We start from the raw sequence: 21487 nt of genomic DNA, 5'->3' as shown, positions 1-21487 counted from the left end.
GTGGCATAAAAGTTGACGACGTTAATAAGGATCTCGCGGATATTGGCGAACGAGACGAAGAAAAAATAAAATAAAATAAAAAAAAGAGGGGCAGCGAAAGACTGTCGGTGTGCATTGCGTCCTTTTCTATTTATTTCTTCCCTTTCCTTGCAGTAAAAGACGCGTACGGCCGACTGACATAGCATGGCCCGCGCCGTGGTAGCGACGCTGATTATACTACGTGCGTTGGTGATTGGACGCGGGCACGAGGGATGGAAGAATTGAAACTGTCCTTCATTATATATATGAAGAATAACATCACTATTAGGCCACACATTATGGATTCAATCTTTGGATTCTACCAATTTATTATCAATTTATAACATGGATTCTAACAAAAGTCACTGTGTGTATCCTCTCTTTTTTCTGTTTTTCAAATAGCATCACTATTTTTATTTTATTTTCTCTATTTTCCTTTTGTGTTTATTTGAGAACTAAAGAAGAGGAGGGATAAATAACGCTATTGTTTCAGGATTACAACCAAATCTTGCGGCCATCCCGAAGGACTAGCCAATATCACAGAGGCTGATAGATCCTAGCAGAAATATCAGAGGCTGATAGACATAGTTAAAGCCTCTGATTTTATATCTCCTTTCATTTTGGCTTAATTAAAATAAAAGATCGATCATCCAACGGTATGTAGAGAAACCTCACAAGGGGTTCCAAGAAAATAAATGCCAACACTAAAAATAAAGACAAAATAAAGGTGGAAACAAATGGCCTTCAGAATGTAATCTTCCTTTCAATGCCCTGCCTGAGGGAAGAATGAAATTGGAGTTCTTTAAGCATCCTGCACAACCAGGATACTCTTTTTTCTCTCCTGCAGCAAATACCACAATTATTAACATTAAGCAAAAATTAAACCTCAACAACATTGCAGATTATACCTACAGGCCAAAAAGATATAGAGCCACCTAGCAGTAATCCTACTAAATTACAGAGGCAGCTGTTAATAGGTTTCTTAATTGGTCCATTAGGTCTTGTCATGACAGCCAGAAATACTCCACAAAAAAAAGGCAAAACTTGCAAGGTAGATATTTTGGTCAAGTGCACTCTAATTACTTCCATCTGAACATGTCTGAGAGTGGATGAAGGAAAATTCTGTGCGTTCAAAGATGATGAATCATGAAGGAAAGCAAGATAAATTATCTCCCACTGGTTTCAGTTCAGATTACCTGAGCAAGCTTGCGGTCCTTATTTAACTTCTGAGACCGTCCTTTCTCATCTTCTGACCTAGAAATCCTCTGCATAAAAAAATTTAACGAGTTAGCAAAACACATACAGAATCGAAGGACATTAATGTCATAGTTTCAAAGAAAAAGAACACAAATTAAGTATTCATCGAGCAGCATATTTTATGTATGAAATTATAGTACCCTACATTTTTCCTATTTACAAATTGAGCCTTATGATTTAGCTAATATAGAAAGAAAATACTCCACCATTAGATCAGTTAGTTAAACTTAATCAAGTCTCTAAGTTAAGTTAACTATACTAAACAATTATCAAAATACTCTCAACCAAGTCATACTAAAGGTAATTTAGTCATTTTAAAAATAAGAGTTAATCATTTTAAAAATAAAATATCTCTACTTAACGGAACATTCTTACGGTGTTAATTCAAATCCAACTTAGAGTGTTTTCAGCATATATTCGTTAAATCAGATAACTCGATTTATAAATAATAAAAATATAAGGTATAAACCATAATTACGTTATAAAGCAGGGTGTTATATACAAATTTTTCTAGAATAAAAAGCACCGCTCCAGCAACTCACCTTCTCTTTGTTGGACAGACCTTCTGTTTTATCCAGAGCAAAGTCAAAAATATCATGCAGTAATTCATTCTCCTGTTAAAACAAATTACTTCGGGTCAGTACTGTTCATCTTATCATGGAATTCAAATAATCCTCATCTCTAATGGGAACAAAATAATCTGACTGATCAAAAGATCCATTCAATTGACTAAAATTCATTACTTAAACAAAAATAGATCTTGGAGAAAACAGTAATATCAGAAGATATATTAGATATGTGACCTGTGCATGCTTGAGAAATCCTTTTCTGAGGAAGCGCCTCAAAAAGTTCAACTGGTGAAATAACCAAATAAGATAGTTAGAAAATGCTCTGTGAGCAGCACCCTTGAATGGTACAAAAAGTAGACTTAAAAGAAACTCATGCATTACCCTTATCAAGTCCGTCCATGATGAGACCTTCAACATGGCATGCTTGCTTGATACCTTAACTGATGCTTCTGGGCACTCACCGAACTGGAAAAGAAACCAGCTAAAATAAGAAAAAGGAAGTCCAGAACAAACAATGAGAGATATGGTACATATATCGTCTGGAAAAAAAAATAGCAAACCTTGATAAAGTCCCAAATTTTTTGAAACAAGTCTCTCTGGTCGTTAAGGTTTTTCTTGTCAGCCCCCTTGCCACCAGCCTCCACAGAAAGACTATTCACTTGACCAGATATTTTTGCTTTCAATGACTGCATATACAAGAAAACTTGGCGCTTAGAACCCTTGTCCAAGTTATCACTGTCACTCTCTTCGCCACAGGATACATCCAGTATCCCTAACTCAAAGCATAGAGCTATTGCTTCACCAGCAGCAATACGAACTGCACGATCATTGGATTCTAGCAGAGTAGAGAGAAATGAGACCGATCTGAACAACATTGAGATGATTATAAAGTTATAAATTTTCCAGGATGGCAACAGTAGCAAGAAAAATAATAGCAACAATTAGAAAATTGACAAAATGATCCACTATCAAGTAACTATATAATGATAAAACAGAGATTTTCCACTTACTCCTTCCAAGTATCAGGATTAATTCTCCAAGTACCAATAGTTGTTAAAAGAAATGACCACGCAGATACTGCAACTGCCAATACAGCAGGTGAAAGTCTTTTCGCAGATGCAACCTGAATGTAAAACAAAGGCAAATTTTAGAAGTGTTGGCAAAGTGGAATATATATATATATATATATGATAAATAATTTCTAGATATATCTGATAGCCGATTTCTCAATGATTGTGAATGACTAATACAAAAAAGATAGCATATGTTACGTACATTAGAACCTGATTTGGGATGAATCACCTCCCACATGGCCTTCAAGGATACCTCTGTTTCAGCTTGATCATTTGCCCCAACAAAAGTAATGGTAGCTAAGCAATCCAAGACCTGTAGTTGATTGGATGACTCTAAATTTCTAACATCAGCAGGAAAATAATTACAAAGAAAACAACAAGTAAGAAAACTATAACATACACATGATACTTTAGATGCATCAGATCCAGATAGAAGCACCCGAGAAAGGTGCGGAACGGAGTCTTCCATTATTTCCCGTGCACTGCTTCCAGTGCCAACAGTAATGGCCAATAACCCTTCAAACGAGACAGTCACAAAATAAGGACAAGACAGAAATTGAGGAACATCAAATGGAACAACAAGATAGAAGGTATACCGATAGCACGAGAAGCTAAGCAGGCCTCCTTTGTAGATCCTCGCTTCATCGAGTTGATGCATTGATGCAATAATGTAGCACATCTGTCCATAGAGAAACTGAAGTATAAGAAACATATGAAGGCATCCATTATTAATATAATGCAAAACGATCAGATAGGTTGCATCCCACAGAAGAACATACTGATCTTAATTTATATAGACTGAGGACATAACAAATAGAAATCTGACGAAATAAAGAATGCCTGCTAAAGTGGGAGTTGGGAAAGGCAAAATGAACTCCTCCCTATAGATTTCCACCAGCCAAATAAATTGCAGAACCACACAATTATAAAACCTTGTAGTAAGTAGAGAATGAATCTAGCACTAATTCTAAGCATGAACACAATTGTGCATGAGTGGACAATTAACAAAAAGTAGCCAAACTACTATATCGGTTGATTGTATGGAAGCACAAGAATGAATATTGACCTCTTGCATCAATTAAGACAAAATCCAATTTGGGCAACTGGATAAGTCCTTTACTACATGCAGTTTCTCAATTTTTGAACTAGAACTATCCCTTTAAACACATAAAAAGATATCGATTACAGGAAATCTACTATTATGATGGCTGTCTGGCAGGCCTTCTAAATGCCTTTCATGTACTTAATAAGTCAATCACGACGCAGATAGATAAGTTAATAAGACATCTTTCTCGTGAACGAATTATGGGAGCTAGTTGTGTAAGACTAACTTACTTGTTCTCCACAAATGAAAGAAGGACAGTATTCTCAAATGCATCAACAAGGCCAGCCAAAGCTGTTTCTCTTGTAGATCCTCTGTGTCAAAGAAGGAACAAGATGTTGTAATTTAGTAGCGCAAAATCAGTGAATTATGAATTTATGATCAAACCAATATAAAAAATAACTTCAAAATACATCAAAAAAAGATGTAATAAGTACAAGAAAATTCTAAGAAAAATAAATCACAGCAATTAATTGTGAAAGAGGACAATGATGATAAAATCAAAGTCTCTTCGCCATATCTTGGAAACAGATTTTTCTATCTTTGGCTCTTTAGATTTGCAACAGGATCAGAGCTTTACATCCTATCATCCAAAATAAAGAAAGAAGCAAATAGGGAACATAGGATTTCAAGTAACTAACGAACAATGTTCTGAATCTGCAAGAGACTTTGGCAAGTTATATACTTGCCAAAAACTCCAGGATCATAGACAAAGGATAATCTATTATTGATCACAATCATCATTAAACAGCTAATACGGTTGTAAACTCTTACAATAAGATGTACATACTAACAAATACAATCGAATCAAACTGAAAGCTAAGAGATGAGAATTTTCTACATGGATGTTATGAACATCAAATTATCAGTACTTGATCTAAACAAGCACAGTTTTGGTAAGCAAGTGGAACCAAGAAACTTTTGATAGATTCAAAACTCTAAGGAAGCAAATTCTGAAGAAACTACAGATTCACAGAAATCTATTTTATGACATGAATGAGTTCTCATCTTTCACCCAAGGAACTGACCCTTTCAAAGGGGACACCATTGATTTATAGATTACATAAGCTTTCCTGACCAAAGCAGCCACACGTGTAGTGGCAGATGAAACAAAGGAATAATAAAATTTAAGAAAAAAACACAAATGCATTGAAGAAGCATTAAGTGCTGGAAGGAATTATTCAACAATCCAAGGATATCACGATAACTCATAACCTCAATAAGTATCAGGAATAAGCTCTGCAACATTCTCCTGCAATGTTTTCTGTTTTGTCTTTCTCCATGGCATGTAGGGCAGATTACACACCCTTCTTCTTCATACAAAAGGCCAAGGGATTATCCATTTCATATATGTCCTTCGTCACTAATTAAATGCATAACTGTATAATTTGCACCAGTAGGAATTATGCACTTTCTCGTAGTGCCAACGTCCTAACTCACATACTGCTTGATCCAAGTCCCTAACTGTTCCTAGCTCTTTCAACATGAGATCCTATGTAAGATCACGAATCACATTCCGAAGTCGATGTAACTGACCTCATCAAAAATATCATTCATTGGGAGGACAGAGAAAAGAATTTCCGAAACAATTTAAACTATCTCAACAAACTTCGTATATAGAATATGCTTTATGCATTCGCCGAACACCCAAGGAATGGTTTTTATGTAATAGAAACCAAAAAAATTGACAGCTCCAACAAATCAAAGAAGGAACAATAAGATACCTCTTCTCATAGAGAGCATCGATGTACTTCTCTAGTACAAACTCCTGGGAGTTGACGATCTCCGTATCGTGCGCCAGCGTTAGGTCAGACAAATTAGTCGAAACAGAGCTCACGCTATCAGCATCACTGCTATCAAGCTGTTCCACAGCAGCCTTGCGACGGCTGCCTGCGTCATAAATATCCCCAGATAAAAAAAAAACATCATGTTTCTTAACTTTTCTAATGAAAAGATCCTAGAACTCCGAAACTCAAGCAATTTCACCAAAGCCAGATCAAGAAAAACAATTTTACCAAAAAAAAAAATCCGACGAAAGAGATCCCTTTTTAGCAACATCTCAATTCTAACCAGAAAATAACCAACAAAAAGATTGAATCTCTCGGCTAGAACACCATCAACCCAAATCCAACCGATCCAAAGAAAAGAAAAAAAGCAAATCCACTTACTCCTTCCCATCGCAAGAGCTGTCAAAAACGCCCAAACTCAAGATCTGGGGCGATGAATCCGAAACGAAACGTTACAAAAACGAGAGCTACAAAGGGAGACGGCGGCGGCTGAGAGGTCAGGAATCGAGGAAGAGCTCACGGCGAAGAATCGATCGGAGCAGCGCAGACCCATGTGGGGTTGGAGAAGGATCGAGAAGAGGAGGTGGAAGCCGAGTTGGAGAATGAGACGGAGAGAGGAAAAACGAACGAGAGGCAGAGGTTTGAGACGGCGTACAGCCTTTGAAGCGGTGCGGCTCGGAAAAAAGAACGAATAAAATTAATTGCAAATAAAACCCTAAGCCGACTCAAAATACGATATGAGGACGGCTTTTTACTCAACCGCGTAAGAGGTCATCCGTTCGATATGGATGATGATGGATCACGATTCACAAAATAATTGATGAGAGATAACGGTATATATGACGTATTTCTGAGACAAGAGAAAGCATGGGAAAAAAGAAAAGGTATATTCGCAAATTACCCCCCGTAAGTTTGAATACCACGAATTAGTCCTTCATTAAGGGATTTGAGTTTTTAATCCAAGTTTTATATTAGAAATGTCAAATTCTTCACGTGCTTGGCATATCTCTTAAATTCAACACTCAGAAACAAGTCGCCGTATCTATTTTCGTTTTCGATTAATTATCCCCATTTTGTTTTTATGTATAAATATAATATAGCTAAAGCAACCGGAAAACAATAAACATATTTGTGAATCTAAAAGAAGAAAAAAAAAATGTCACATGTGATGATAGTGATCTATTTTGACTTGGCATTATGATGCATATTAAGTTTTCTGACAGCCTATTAGCTATAAGAATTATCTCATGAACTTGAATAATTTAATCTAATACTAGGCATCCCAGGCTAACTCAACAAGAAAGTTATTAAGTCCATAGATGAAGTTAAATGGATTAATTTTGCAAATGGAAGTGGCCAATCGAGGCCAAATCCAAGGAAGAAAATGTCCATTGAGTACTATTTAACTTATGTGTAAGGAATCATTTCTAATATATAAACTTTCATAGAGGTTTATTGAAACAAAGTTTAAAGTTACTAAGGGAAGTTGTGGATTTAACGTGAAGCGCGTCGTTTCTTATTCGGCATCCTCATGGAACCATTTACAGAATATTCCATTTCAAGACTATGTGCTGAATGTTCTTGAAAACTGCGGGACCCTAGGTTTTTGGACGAATCCTGGTCCATTTTAATACCCGGGTTCGGATCTTTAGTTCTTTACCCGTGTATAATACGACTCAGAAATTAAACTTATCAAACTCAAACACAGAGCCGTGCTGTAAAAGTAAGTCGAATATAAGCGAGTCAAATTAGGCATAATTTATTCCTCTTTATTATTCTAAAAATAATATTTTTATTTTAAGAATAATTATTGTTGTGTTTATTTGTATTTTAAAATAAAGAGTGTTATTAATATCTTTAATGTAATATAAATTGAAATAAAAATAAAAGGAATTATAAAAATACTACAAATATTCTTTGATTTAATATAAAATAAGTTGATGGAATAAATATTATGAGTAAATTAATAATTAATTAGTGTGTTGGTATAAGGTATAATTTTGATAATAAGAAAAAAAATTACTCATGAACTAGGACTTAAGCCAAACAACGAGATAGATTAACATACCTAACTTACTGGCTACAGAGTTAAATATAGCTTGCTTAGTCCAATTGCCCAACATAATACTCCCAAGAAAACGTTTTCATTAAAAGTATTTTCAACATATAATAGAAAAAGGAATTATAGATGACCAAACTTTTGGGCAAGACTTTGGCTTGGGCTTAGCTGTTGTACGGCGGGCCTAAAACTAAGCCTTAACTAATCCTGGCCTGGCCCGGCCCGGCCCAATTCGTTGACTTTGAAGTAAATTGCATCATCTCTGGAGAAAGATGTTGGAAAAAATAGAAGGGATGCCTATTAAATCTCAACATTATTTATTATTTGACAGAATTATTCATACAAAACGAACTAATTATGTTGTGGACTCTTTTATCCTATCCATATGACTATAATGGCACTGAGTATAGGCCTAATTTTGTATGGTTTTTAACTAAATTAGCTCTCCTAAATATTTATTTTACATGTCTAATATATTTAAAATTTAAATGTGAAATTAGACGTGTTTAAAAACTGATGACTGAATCCTCTAAAACTTTATATGAGGGAGAAATTTTTATATAAGTCGTTATTTAGTCATTAAATTATATTTCTAAGTTGTCCAAGCAAAAAATTGATTTATATTAAAAAAAAATCCCTATAGCTTGACATAATTCTTAGAGGATTGAAATTTCCGGTAAGTTGCCGACCCGTCGGCATCTTATTTTTTGAAGTTGCTGACAAATTTCGTATTGAAGTTTAAAAATAAATTGAATGTATAAAACAATTAAGAACAGACTAAAATAATCAAAAATTCAAATTCTGTAATAAAAAAAGAGTTGTACTACATGCATCTTGCTATATCCCAATGTTAAAAATAAGATAAAGGACCCAATGACATGACAACCCTTGACTCTACCCCCATGGAAAGTCTTTGATGGAGTGTAACGAAGCATGGAAGTTTTGAGGCCTGAGTACTTGGGTCTTACCCATTGCATTGCGTCCTTCTTTACTTTATATTGAAGAGGGTCGTCAGTGGAAGGTTAGGAAAACTCTAGAGTAGTGAGGATTTGGGTCTGACATCTTCCACATGGTTTCAGCCATTGGCACCAACTAAGTCTTTGCAGAGCTAAAAATATAATAGCAATGCTTGGTTGGTATATAGAGTTCATTCGTTGGGGTCCCCCTCAATTGAGTCAATTCCTCTCTCTCTCTCTCTCTCTCTCTCTCTCTCTCTCTCCCCTTTTGGCATTCTGGTTCCAAAGTTGACAAGGACTGGTGGTTGCTAAGCCATTAACCTTTAGCCCAGCTTGCAAAAAAGATCCAAGACTTTGACCAAGAGCTGAAGATAAGCACTGGGAAAGTCTATCTATCTCTTTCTTTCTTTCTGCAAATGTCTACTAATCTGATCAACTGGTCTCTCCTCTACTTCGAGATGGTTGCAGTTTTGTTTAGCCGCTGCTAGAACGCATGGTATATACTGTTGGTGTTTAATATTATGGTATCAAAAGCTAGTTTTTCTTATCTGATATGGTGTCAGAGTTAATTTTTCTAGAGGTTATGATTCATTTGTTTAACAATATTAACCCCAATTAATTAACTACGTTCTGCACCCAAAAATAGTAAATCAGAACAAGCTCTTCTACTTCCAATGACCAACATGTATCAAATGTTAACCTAATGTACTTCTGAATGGGTTGACATTAAGCCAGAGTGGGGACCATTTAACTCAAAAATTATTAAACTTGGAACTGCACCAATAAATCAAGGGATCTTGATAAGAGTCCAGTACTATAATCCACACACACACACACACACAAGTAAGAAAGAAAAAAAGAAGGCACAAATTGGGTGTCACTACTCAGTGCTCACTAGGGCATGAATTAATGCACCCAATAATTACAATAGACAAAGGGCAGCCTATGAAAGTGGTGACAAGTTGGATTAGGTTTTGGATCCTGTGTCACTTTTCTCAATTACCAACACAACAAATGGGTCAAAGCCCAACTTAGATTCTCATTGATGCACTCATCCAAGGCTGGATGACATAGACATGGTGACAACGTAGCAAAGCCTATGCAAAGCTCTATTGCTTTCCAACTCTACAAGGGGGAAGGGGATGCCATCACAGCCAAAAATAGACTTGAAAGGTCATACTATATAGAGTAAACTAAGGTTCACGAGATTACTGGGCTGCAATGCAATTATAGAATGGAGAGTTGTGGTACCAACTGGGCAACCAAATCGCCTGAACTACCGGGAGGGATCCTCTGCAGGAAAATAGAATTATTTCAAATATAAATGCAAAGACATAGTTTGGCCGTTTTGGATTATCTAATGTTTGTATTCGTTATCTTGGATTAATAGTTTGGGAAAAAAAAAACAAAGACTTATTATTGTTATTATCGTTTATTATCAAGTAAAATAAATTGGTAAGTGGCCGAAATGCACGAGATTCATACAGTTGGGCTTGTAGAGAAACCATCGCTGGGTCTACTAAATCTTGGTCTTTGCTGCACTTCCCCCTCTTACTTAAATATAAACACTCGTAACAACACCGTCTCGGTCGCTAATGGGGGATGCCCATTGCTCCGTTCCCTTCTCCCGTCTCATCTGCCAGGAAGATGGAAGACATCTCGACCAAGACGACGACGAGGAGGAAAAGGAGAGGGAGGGGGGATGCCTCGCCATGATGTTGCTTCCGAATGGTTCCTTTCTCCCGGAATCGGATGAAGACTTCATCAAGTTGCTACTTTCCAAAGAATCCACCTTTGAGATCAAACACCACGACCGCTCCGCTCGCTCCGATGCCGTTCGGTGGATTCTCCGAGTGGGTTTCTCTCCGTACCATCGAGTTCGATCTTTTTTCTTATCTAATTCTTACATCCAAAGGTGGGACCTTTTTATCTTGAAGCAGAGCAATGCGAGCTTCGGATTTGGCTTTAAGACGGCGTACGTCGCGGTGGCTTATTTCGATCGGTTCTTCGCCCATAGGGTGATCGACGTAATGCCAAGTGATGCGTTCTCCTTGTTTTCTTGCAATGGCTTCGTGTTTAGTCTCTTTATATTCATTTATTTGGTTTCTTATGGATTAGAGAGGGAAATCGTGGGCTATCCACTTGCTTTCCATTGCTTGCCTATCGATTGCCACGAAGATGGAGGAATGCCATGTTCCGGTGCTATCGGAGTTCTGGCACGAAGAGTACGAGTTCCGTTGCAAGGACATACGAAGGATGGAGCTGCTCGTTCTTAGTACATTGGAATGGCGGATGAGTATGGTGACTCCATTTTCCTATTTGAGTTACTTTGCGTCCAAGTTTGTATACACGGACTTGGTCTCCAAGGCCGCCGGTTTCATATTTGCCACTATTAAAGGTTGGTCAATGCATTTCAATAGGATTGTCTTAAGGTTTAAGGACTAAGTGTTCGAGTGTTGAATGAATGCAGTGATGAATTTAGTCGAACACAGGCCCTCAACTGTCGCAGCCGCGGCGATTTTAGCTGCGATTGATGAAAGATTGACACAGGATACAGTGGAATCTAAGCTGTTTGTAATCTCCTTGTCTGGACCATTAGACACTGTAAGTTTTAAGCTTTCTGTTGAAATATATCTTGCTTTTCTTGTTACTCCAATCTTTACGGAAAGTTATGAGTAAAAGGAAAGGTGATGAGTAATTCAGTGCTCTTGTTCTGTGTGTCAGGAGCATGTGTTCTCCTGCTATACTGTGATGGTTCAGGAAGCTCAAAAGGAGAAGCTTAAATCATCCAAGGAGTTGGCTTCCTCCAGTCGACCAGCAGCCAATAATGCAAGCATTGGTAACTCCATTGATGCTGCCAGTGTTACCTCTTTCACAGCTATAACAGCTATAGGCAGTAAGAGGAGAAGGCTGCAGTCGCCCAATGCTTAATAGCAGTTGAATGGATTTTTAGATGGGATTCCACGAAACCCAGGCACTGTTCTTTTTTCTTTCTTTCTTTGTGTGTGTGTGTGTGTGTGTGTGGCTTTAGCTGTCAATGGAGCGTGATTTGATTCTCTAATTCAGTTTGGAATGGTACTTTTTATATGCTTCCTTGACTTCTTGATGTAAACAGTAAGGGAAAGGGAAGGAAAAGGAAGGCAAAAGCTATGGCTCGAAAGTGAAAAGGGCTGAGTGTAATGAAAAAGCTTGGAGGTCATTACACAAAGGCAACAGAGGAGTAGTTCGTGTGAATAGGATTGGAAGTAGTCCTTGTGATTCATAGTTCATGTCATGATTCATAAGTAGTTACCCCATATTTATTGTAATTCCTTCTCTTATATATATTTTTTTTCTTCTTCTTGTGTGTGGTGCTGATTGCTCACTGAAGGAGATTGGTGTACTTTCCTGTATCCTTGCTGGTTGTGATCAGATGAGTTCTGGACCTTCTGGTGCATTCTGGGCTAGCTGAAATCCTGTATGGTTGGTTTTAATGTGATTTGATTTGCTTCTTGGCAATGAAATTATTTTTGCCTTTATGTTGTGTCATCAAATCAGAGCCAAACTTTGTTGTTGGAATATTTAGTGACATTTCATGGAGAAGATAGACGCTGTTTATTTGTCTCTATTCAGTGCATTGACTTTACCTCTTGAAGGCTCTTTCAAAGAAAAAGAAGGAAAAAAAAAAGACTGCCTCTTGAAGTTTTCCAAACTTAAGTTTGGATACAGAAATCAATAGTTGGTGCTTTTGTGCTATCACAGAAGTGAAAAAGTAAGACCAGTGCTCCCAGCATCTAATGGCAAAGCCATCTACTTCACCAGCATCAGAAAAGAATGTCGTTGGACTAGTAAAGGTAGGCTAAAGGACTTCCTCCAGTTTCTCCCTCCAGGTGCTAAGTTTCTTTTGTGAGGAATACTTACTGGTGCAGCATGTGGGCGGTTCTGTTCATTTCACTTGCTTCAAGGAGAGAGCCTTGTGTGTCTTTCCATGCCTAAGTATTGGTGTAATTTTTTTTAAAAATTATCTTGTGCCCAGCTAGTGTTTGATCTTTGATCAGATGGCTGTGGATGAGGTGCGTGCTTCTTTAATCTCTGTAAAGATCTCTCTTCTCCATGCAGTCAAAAGCAGGCCTGAAACATGATTTGCTTAAATAGTTAGGTTAATGGAGTGCCTACCACCTTGCAAGTGAGTGGTAGCTCTCTTGCACTGGACATGGCAGGAGAGCAGAACAGAAACATAATATAATACAAGGGTTACTTGGCCTGTGCAGTTGGAATGTATACATGAAACCTGTGGCTCCAAACAAAAGGGCTGCTTCAAATCTGCCAGCTCAAGAAAAGAAAAAAAAAATAACAATGCCATGCTTCATGTTGACTGGTCAATAGAATTCAGACATGTACTGCCATGCAATAAGTTAGTGTAGGGTGAAGTACATTGTACAAGCTTTGGTGTATCATATGATGCTGGCCTTTGGATTTCAAGCAAAACAAAGAAACTGCTAGTCAGAATAATTATTCCTCTTGGATGTGCAGCTAAAATCAATAACTTTGTCATTCATCAATTTGAGAAAGATATATGATCAATTCAAGTGAAAAGAAGAAGAAGAAAACATCCATTGTGGAACTCTCTAATTAAAATTCCAACATTACAATGAGCAACACTAAAATATCTGTAGGGAAATATTGCCCTTCTAAAAAATATAGCTGATTTCTGAGTCAGGACGGTTAGCTCACTCAGCCTTGGATGAAGTACAAACAACAAAATACAAGGTAAATGCAAAAAGAAAATTGTTCCCACATTTTGATGAATATCCCAAGCATTTCATGGTCTTCTCCCTGACGAACTGTTGCAGAACAATATCAGGAGGCGGGCAAGCAGAATAACCATGAAAAATTGCTAAACAAAAAAAAATTCAAAGTCACTAACTTCATATCAGATAATTACTTAGATCGGGATCAATTTGACAGCAGCAGCGATAGGCATGCCAAGGAACCCAATGAAGACACTTGCAAACCACTGCATTAATGTAAGTGGTGTTGTGTTTGCAAAATCTCCAAGGTATTGAACAATTATGACTTGAAAGATGACAGTGGTAGCGATGACACCCACGAATACATAGTTATCCAAAATGCCCTTGAAGACGTCAATCTTCTCCATCTCTCTTGAGCTGATCTCATTGAACACCTGTACAATAATCGTAGACTCAGATGGTTAATGTTTAGGATTTTGGCACTTGGTATTCTGTACTCTATCAAAATAATGTTAACTATTTGAGAATTATCTGTTGTAGCTTTAGAGATGTAATAATTGGCCAAATCATATTAGCATGTCAAGAAATAAGTCAATCGCACATTTCCATGTCACTCAAAAAAATGCAGATCTTGAATGGTTAACAAGGTAAGATCTGTGATTTCCTTTTAAACCACTAGAATCTAGCTTAAGAAAATGATGGCAAGAATCTAGATGCCATGCAGTAAATAATAAGATACATTTGGTTTCATCTAAGTCCAATTTAATTGAGATAAGATACAGGAATTCAGGAAAAGAGAATTTCTTCTCAAATTCCATATTTGGGCAGTATAGCTTTAAACATCTGCACTAAGAGAGAGGAAGCAACTAAGATACCAATAGAAAAGGCACTAATGACATGCATTTACCTGACAAAACACAAAAGTGTTGAAAATAAGTGTATTCAGTGTAGCATCAGAAGAGGGATCCTCTAGTCGGAATAGTCCTTTCCCTTCCGTCTGGAGATACCATATCACAATAAACTGATAAAAGGATTGTCCCAAAATATTCCTCCACATTACATTGCTGATAAAATTCCCTTTCCTTCCTACTGGAGCTCTTTTCATCAAGTCATTATTAGGTGGCTCAGTGGCTAATGCAAGTGCTCCAAGTGTATCCATGATCATGTTGACCCAAAGCAGCTGAACAGCAGTGAGAGGTGCATTCCCTATGATAAAGGCATGCAAAAGAAAAATAACAATAAGAAATAGCTTTTGGAAAGTGGCTCTTCCGAAAACACTAGAAAGATACAGCTATGTACCTGTTAAACAAGCTGAGGAGAAATTCACAATAAGAGCAACCACATTGACAGTCAGCTGAAACTGCACAAACTTCTGAATATTTATGTATACAGATCGTCCCCATCTTGCAACAGTAACAATAGTTGAAAAATTATCATCAAGAATAATCACATCAGCACTCTCTTTGGCCACCTACACAAAAGAATTAAACAAAAGACGTATTACTGATAAGGCCTGATAAAACTGTTAGAGCAAATAGACAAATCAGATGAGGGAACTTATGCTATTCGATAGTCTTTTAACAGAACTATAACAACTAGCAAGTGAATTTTCATGACTAATGCCAGGACACGAGAATTAAAAATGTCTATTTTCTGTGAAAAAGACAAAGAAACCTGTCTATAGGAGAATCAGGATCCTGATTAAACTCCTGTACTTTATAGTTGTTGATCAGAAACAAACTTTGCATGAAGATAATCAAATATAAATATAATGTAAAATAACAATAACATAAAGAAAACAGTGACATTCTGCTACACTAAAATAAATAGTATGTTTGATATACTGAGACAACTTTTTGGAATAAAGAGGGAACAATTCATTTACTTATATAACAATGTCCTATAGATTATGAGAACGTTTTCAATAAATTAGTGCCAAAAGAGTATAGAAAGAAATATGTTGATAAATGACAGTCTGGCAGCTTAAATGCCATATGTATTAGATCCAATTGATGTATTCTTGCTAGCTTCCCTCTGTAATATAAAATAATGATAACATAAAGAAAACAATGACAGTCTGCTACATCAAAATAAATAATATATTTGATATACTAAGACAGTTTGATAGAATAAAGAGGGGAAAATGCATTTACTTATATAACCATGTCCCATAGATTGTGAGACGTTTTCAATAAGTTAGTGCCGAAAGAGTATAGAAAGAAACATGTTGATAAATGACAGTCTAGCAGCTTCAATGACATATGTGCTTAGATAAAATCATAAAATTGAAAGTAATCTAGCAAGCTTCCCTCTGTAAGGAGCTTGACAAAAAAAGGTACATACTCCGTAATGCTTTCTTTAATCTTAATTCCCTTATTCAGCAAAAGGCATATGCTCAGTGGCAAGCATAGATATATTACCTCAGTTCCTGCAATACCCATTGCAAGTCCAATATCGGCCTCATGCAGCGCTGGAGCATCATTTGTACCATCACCAGTCACAGCAACAACTTCATTAAACGTGGTGCGCAGATGTTTTACCAAGGTATGTTTATCTAACGGTGAAGATCTAGCCATCACCTGACAAATAAAACTTATCGAGTTAGATTCACAGAAAAAGTGTATATTATCAGGAAACTTTACTGTTTCAAGTAATACTGTAATAGACCTGAATTCTTGGAATTAAATCATTCAATTCTTCTAGACTCTTTTCTCTGAATTCTGGACCTTCAATAGCCACCCCATCATCTGTGAGGATCCCACATTCCCGAGCAATTGCCTTTGCTGTATTTATGTTGTCTCCTGTAACCATTCTCACAGTAATACCAGCAGACCTACAGATTGCAACCGACTCCTTCACACCTGGCCGGACAGGATCTTTGATACCCACAATTCCAATACAAGTATATCCATCAACTGGAATTGGTTGGTCAGCTGAGAAACCATTTTCAAGTTCCACATAGGCCAGGCAAAGAGTACGAAGTGCTTCATTAGCAAAGCTTTCAATTGTACTCTTGAGATGGCTGATAGATGCTTCATCAAGAGGAACAATGTTACCTTCAGTATCTAGAAATTTATCACAAGCAGCCAATATAATTTCAGAAGCACCTTTGCAATGTGCACGGTATCCTCCGCCTGGAAGTTGGATCACCACCCCCATTCTCTTCTTCAGAGAGTTGAAAGGTTCGACTTTGACAAGGCTGCTTTCCTGGCGCACAGCCTGAAAATTTCCACCTAGCGACAAGCCAAATTCTAATAGAGCAGTCTCAGTTGGTGTACCAAGAATTTCAAGTTTCCCATCTTGATTTATAACAACTTCACCACCGGTGTTATTAAATATCGACTGCAATAGAGTTTCTACTACAACATCTGGAAGTGCAGAGCACATACTAACAGCCTTCTCAGAGTTTCCTACTTCCTTGATATTTCCACATATGCAAGCCTTAACAACTGTCATGTGATTCGTTGTTAGTGTCCCTGTCTTATCACTGCAAATTGTGGTAGATGATCCCATAGTCTCACAAGCAGCAAGATGGCGGACAAGTGCTTTGTCGTTCATCATCTTTTTCATGGCAAAAGCAAGGCTCAAGGTTACAGCCAATGGAAGCCCTTCAGGAACTGCGACCACAACTATAGTAACTGCAATAGCAAAATATTCCAACAATTCTAGTGCATCGTCTCCAGACCAACTCAAGTATGAGCCATCTTGATATTTACCTCTCAGTAAGCCTTCAGCTAGCACAGCAAATGTCACAACAGCGAAAAACAGGCCAATTTTCCCTATAATACTTGCAACTCCATTCAACTTTACCTGCAATGGAGTCTCATCATCTCCGCCTTCACTAAGCGTCGCCATCAGCTTACCCCACTGGGTTCTCATTCCAACAGTCGTCACCAACATTTTACAAGATCCATCTTGAACCTTAGTTCCTGATAGAAGAAAAGGATACTCTGTGTTTACCACAACAGGCTCACTCTCTCCTGTTAGACTGGATTCATTGATTAATACAGAGAATCCAGAAACAAATAAGCCATCTGCAGGGACCTGATCTCCAATAGACAGATGCACAATATCACCAGGGAGAAGATCATATATTGAAATCTTCTGTCTGAACCCATTACGTGTTACTTGTATAGATATTTTCTTTTTCTCCTTATCCAAATCCTTAAATTGCAAAGATTGCCGGTAATCACTTATTGCAGTGACAAAGACAACTAAAAGGATGCTTGCAACAATACCAAGGCCATCATGGGCACCTCTTGGCCAACCTTCTGTAGCAATGCCAACAATCAAGGACACAAAGGCGCACACAGCAAGAATGATAAGAGTCGTATCTTGAAGTGCTTCCCACACAAAAACCCAAAAGCTCCGGAGTTGAGTTTCAGCAAATTTATTTACACCATAAACCTCCTGCCTGCGCTTCAAGCTATCCTCTGTAGCTACAAGTCCATCAGATACTGATGTTGACAACTTGTTTGCCAAACCAGCTACACCACCATGTGCTTTCATCTTCTTCAGATCATGGCCTTCAACAATTGAACCCAATTCATCGGCACAAATTTGAAAGCCCGCAGCCTGGACTTCAGCAGGTACAGTGTACTCGCTAGGCGTGATACCTGGACAAATTTACTCTTAAGGTAAAATTAAGAACTCACAACAGGATAGAGCTTGACAAAGATTGACAAATTACCATGTATAAACTGAAGTGCAGCTTTTGAAACCAAAACAGCAACCCGCAACTTCTCCTGCAGGAAAAAACAAGTGACTTTGTTAAGTAAGAATGAGCCACTCAAATTGGAATATCGTAGATTAAGAAAGTCTAAAAAGGAAAGATGTCACTTACATCAGATTAATCAAATATAAAATCATGGATTCTACATATCTATTAATGAATTTAAGAAAGAGTATTAATTGCCGACATGCATAATACAATTCATACTTGATCAAGAATTGAAGACATTTAGGTTGAACTTCGTTTTGTGCTTTACTTAACAGTGCATGCAATGACTCTTACAGTTGATAAAACAATTACTGAATGTATCGCATGGAGCAATCTGATGCATTAACATGAGATGATGAGAACATACTGTAAGTTTTAAAGTCATTTTCCATAAGTATGAAGATCTGAAATAATCCATTTGAGTCTGTTGGGGGATTCCACAAAATATCTCCTTTCTGATCCCCCACCATTTTGCTATTATCTTTTCCCTCAATTGCAACCTCCTTCATTCTCCATAAGTATGAAGATCTGAAACAATCCATTTGAGTCTGTTAGGGGATTCCACTAAATATCTCCTTTCTGATTCCCCACCATTTTGCTATTATCTTTTCCCTCAATTGCAACCTCCTTCATTCTCCTAGAAGTTGAAAGTTCAATCTAGTCACACAAGTAGGGAAGCAAGGATATACTTTAGGCAGACAGAGGAGCAATAGTGAAAGTGTTGATTTTACTTACATTCTGTACACCGATAAACTTAACTCCATCAACATCCTCCCCATAGGGAGGACAGGATTTAAAAAAGACAAACAAACACTGCAGCAACTAAATTGCCTTTGGTGATATTTATTATGCCAATTACCAAGACAGAGGAAATGAGGAATATAGAAGACAATTATCAAGCTGAGGAAAACAACAGAAATAATAGCCATCAAAGAGGTGCAAAAGGTGAAAATATACGATCAATCTCTTATACATCTGACAAATTGTAGTTTGTAACTTTCCGCTGTTAAGTGTTCTGTCGTTACCCTCTTTTGTGTCATCTCGACAACTTTGGCAAGGTAAAAGAGAAACCATGGTGAAATCTGTCACATGACATATCAATCGTCCTTCGGCTGATATTTGTTTTTGCATAATTTTATATATTCATGCCATATTTCTTTACCTTCTAGCACTGTTATGCGGCTTGAGTTCCATCTAATTCCATTTTTCTCACTATTTCTTTCACTAATTTGCGTCTTGTTATTACCATTTGATCCAATTTGGCCCAGGGGAAAAAGAACACCAAGACAATTTACTATCAAAAAGTAGATTCATATGAAGATATTTTGGAAGATCCTTCCAACTATAGATTACTATTTAAAGCCTCGAAGATATTCATTTGATAACAGTTAAACCGCGAAATCTAATATTTCCTTATAATCCTGAATCAGGTATGGTTCCACCATAAAAAACCCTTGAATGCTTTCAAACAAAGAAAAGTACCTGCTTTAAAACCCGAAATACATGAAATCAAAGGAACCAGAGGAAAAGCATCAACCTGGTTGGTCCTCTTCATGGCGGCGGCCTCCGAGCGCTTCGAGAGGTTGGCGGTGAAGCGGAACCGTCGCTTCGGGTTCTTGACGACGCCGACCAGATTCCGCCATCGCTGCAACGCCTCCTCCGAGGAGTGCTTCGACTTCACCCCACCAAAGTTCTGGTTCAGATAGCTCTCCATCCTCCCGCCAAATCCAATCTTTAGTCGGTTCCTGCTCCTCTCAGGGCCAAATTAGACGTCTTTCTCAGATGGGCACCCTACTACTCCAACCTAAAAAGAGAATGTAATGGCTAGAGAAAGGGATTTGCAGCAGCAAATTCCATGTGGGAGGCCTCTAAAATGAAGCCCCCGTTGTCTGTTTCCTTTTGTAGATCCCTGGAAGTTACTGGGGTATTAGTGGGAGTTGCGCGCACGCGGTAATCGGTCTCTCGTGGTAGGAGAGGAAAGAAATGATCTTTGAAGAGAGAGAGAGAGATGGATCCGAAATAAGCTGAGAGAGAAGGGATGGGAGTCCGGTTAGTGGCAGCTTCTCCTTTAGCTTTGGGGAATTGACCGGAAAGTGAGGGGGTCAAAACGCAAGAAACAAACATGTTAAGTAAAGATCGTCCGCAGACACGGTTGCAGGAATTCTTTTGCTTCGCCCATGGATTGCGCTTGGCAAATGGTAATGGCATTATGGCAACTCTTGGTTGGCTGAAAAGATTTTAGCAGCAGATTGTCTGCAGCTCAAGCTGGATTAATTTACCTGCCCTCGACACTTGGCAGGCCTTAGTTGGCTTTCAAAAAGGATTAATTGTTTGACGATCCAATAGCGAATCAAATGCTGGCAGAGTACCAGGACTGCGATATTTGCCTTTCGTTTGGAATAAGTTCCATTTCTATTGATCAAGGAGAAACCCGTGTGACAGAAACTATTTAAATTATTAAACTTATTGTCAGAATTATTGTGTTACTTCAAAAATATTAAATAAATTAAATTTAATTAATTATAATAATAATTAAACTAATTAAAACTTTAGTAGAGCTTGGAGGTGCTCTTTCTTACGACCAAAAAGTTTGTAGAATCAACTACAATATTAAATAGTTATTATGTAGAAAATTATTTAGTAATTTAGCAACAGCTCGCATCAAGGAGTGTTGGTACTTTTTCAAATTCCGACTTCTTTCTAATTAATTAATTATTATTTAAAAAAATCAAACTTAGATTCAAAATATATTATGTTAGCCTTGCATAAATGATTTTAAATAATTTAGAAGATATCTAATATTTTATACAATATTATAGTACAACCAAAAATATCTTCAATCATGTAACAAGATCATTGATTAATATTTCACACTATAAATTTTAAAAGCTAATAATTTTTTGGTTATTTACGTATATTTATTAATTTTAATAATAAAATATTAAAAATAATTTATTAAATATTATTACCGAAACATTACTCCAAGCCAATACACTATCCTTTAAACTACCACATCGTTGAGTTATAAACTAAGCTGAGTCTAACCATTAAACTAAGCTTCCATACTGTTAAATAATTAATTTTTATTTAAGTTAATCATTCGACCATCTTTGTTAGCAGAGGAGGTAACTACTACTAATTTTACAAAAGTTGGTTGGTGTATTTAGTCAGTCAACTATGGTTGGCTTAAGAATGGAAAATGGTCTGCAAATCGAT

General features: G+C 37.2%; 3 protein-coding genes across 6 annotated transcripts; 1 reads left to right on the top strand and 2 right to left on the bottom strand.

Moving 5' to 3' along the window:
• Nucleotides 1-490: 490 nt before the first annotated feature.
• On the bottom strand, nucleotides 491-6528 carry LOC140791490 (uncharacterized). The gene is made up of 13 exons (XM_073142088.1): nucleotides 6188-6528; nucleotides 5744-5909; nucleotides 4253-4333; nucleotides 3514-3596; nucleotides 3318-3433; nucleotides 3120-3230; nucleotides 2855-2967; nucleotides 2405-2708; nucleotides 2226-2309; nucleotides 2079-2129; nucleotides 1818-1889; nucleotides 1215-1283; nucleotides 491-859 (listed from the first exon to the last, which is right to left on the bottom strand). The coding sequence occupies exons 1-13, from the start codon at nucleotides 6195-6197 to the stop codon at nucleotides 821-823; spliced, it is 1299 nt and encodes a 432-aa protein (XP_072998189.1). The 5' UTR covers nucleotides 6198-6528; the 3' UTR covers nucleotides 491-820.
• A 3862-nt stretch (nucleotides 6529-10390) lies between these two features.
• On the top strand, nucleotides 10391-12339 carry LOC140787546 (cyclin-D5-3-like). Of its 2 annotated transcripts, XM_073136531.1 has the most exons (6): nucleotides 10391-10674; nucleotides 10762-10848; nucleotides 10940-11219; nucleotides 11292-11425; nucleotides 11546-11795; nucleotides 11937-12339. In XM_073136531.1, the coding sequence occupies exons 1-5, from the start codon at nucleotides 10417-10419 to the stop codon at nucleotides 11750-11752; spliced, it is 966 nt and encodes a 321-aa protein (XP_072992632.1). In that variant the 5' UTR covers nucleotides 10391-10416; the 3' UTR covers nucleotides 11753-11795; nucleotides 11937-12339. The 2 variants fall into 2 exon arrangements, with proteins under 2 accessions (XP_072992632.1, XP_072992625.1); XM_073136524.1 differs by having other exon boundaries at nucleotides 11546-12339.
• Nucleotides 12340-13390: 1051 nt separating this feature from the next.
• On the bottom strand, nucleotides 13391-20347 carry LOC140787527 (calcium-transporting ATPase 10, plasma membrane-type-like). 3 transcript variants are annotated; one of them, XM_073136503.1, is made up of 8 exons: nucleotides 19809-20347; nucleotides 18242-18296; nucleotides 16219-18167; nucleotides 15972-16130; nucleotides 14851-15022; nucleotides 14459-14757; nucleotides 13728-13985; nucleotides 13391-13644 (listed from the first exon to the last, which is right to left on the bottom strand). In XM_073136503.1, exons 1-7 carry the CDS (start codon nucleotides 19983-19985, stop codon nucleotides 13746-13748), a joined length of 3051 nt encoding a protein of 1016 aa, XP_072992604.1. In that variant the 5' UTR covers nucleotides 19986-20347; the 3' UTR covers nucleotides 13391-13644; nucleotides 13728-13745. The 3 variants fall into 3 exon arrangements, with proteins under 3 accessions (XP_072992604.1, XP_072992613.1, XP_072992596.1); XM_073136512.1 differs by having other exon boundaries at nucleotides 13746-13985; XM_073136495.1 differs by having other exon boundaries at nucleotides 13391-13985.
• Nucleotides 20348-21487: the final 1140 nt, after the last annotated feature.

The sequence above is a fragment of the Typha latifolia genome, chromosome 1 (assembly GCF_019914945.1).
Source record: "Typha latifolia isolate L0001 chromosome 1, TyphaL0001v2, whole genome shotgun sequence".
Classification (NCBI taxonomy): Eukaryota; Viridiplantae; Streptophyta; class Magnoliopsida; order Poales; family Typhaceae; genus Typha; species Typha latifolia.
This window is presented reverse-complemented; position numbering and strand designations above follow the sequence as displayed.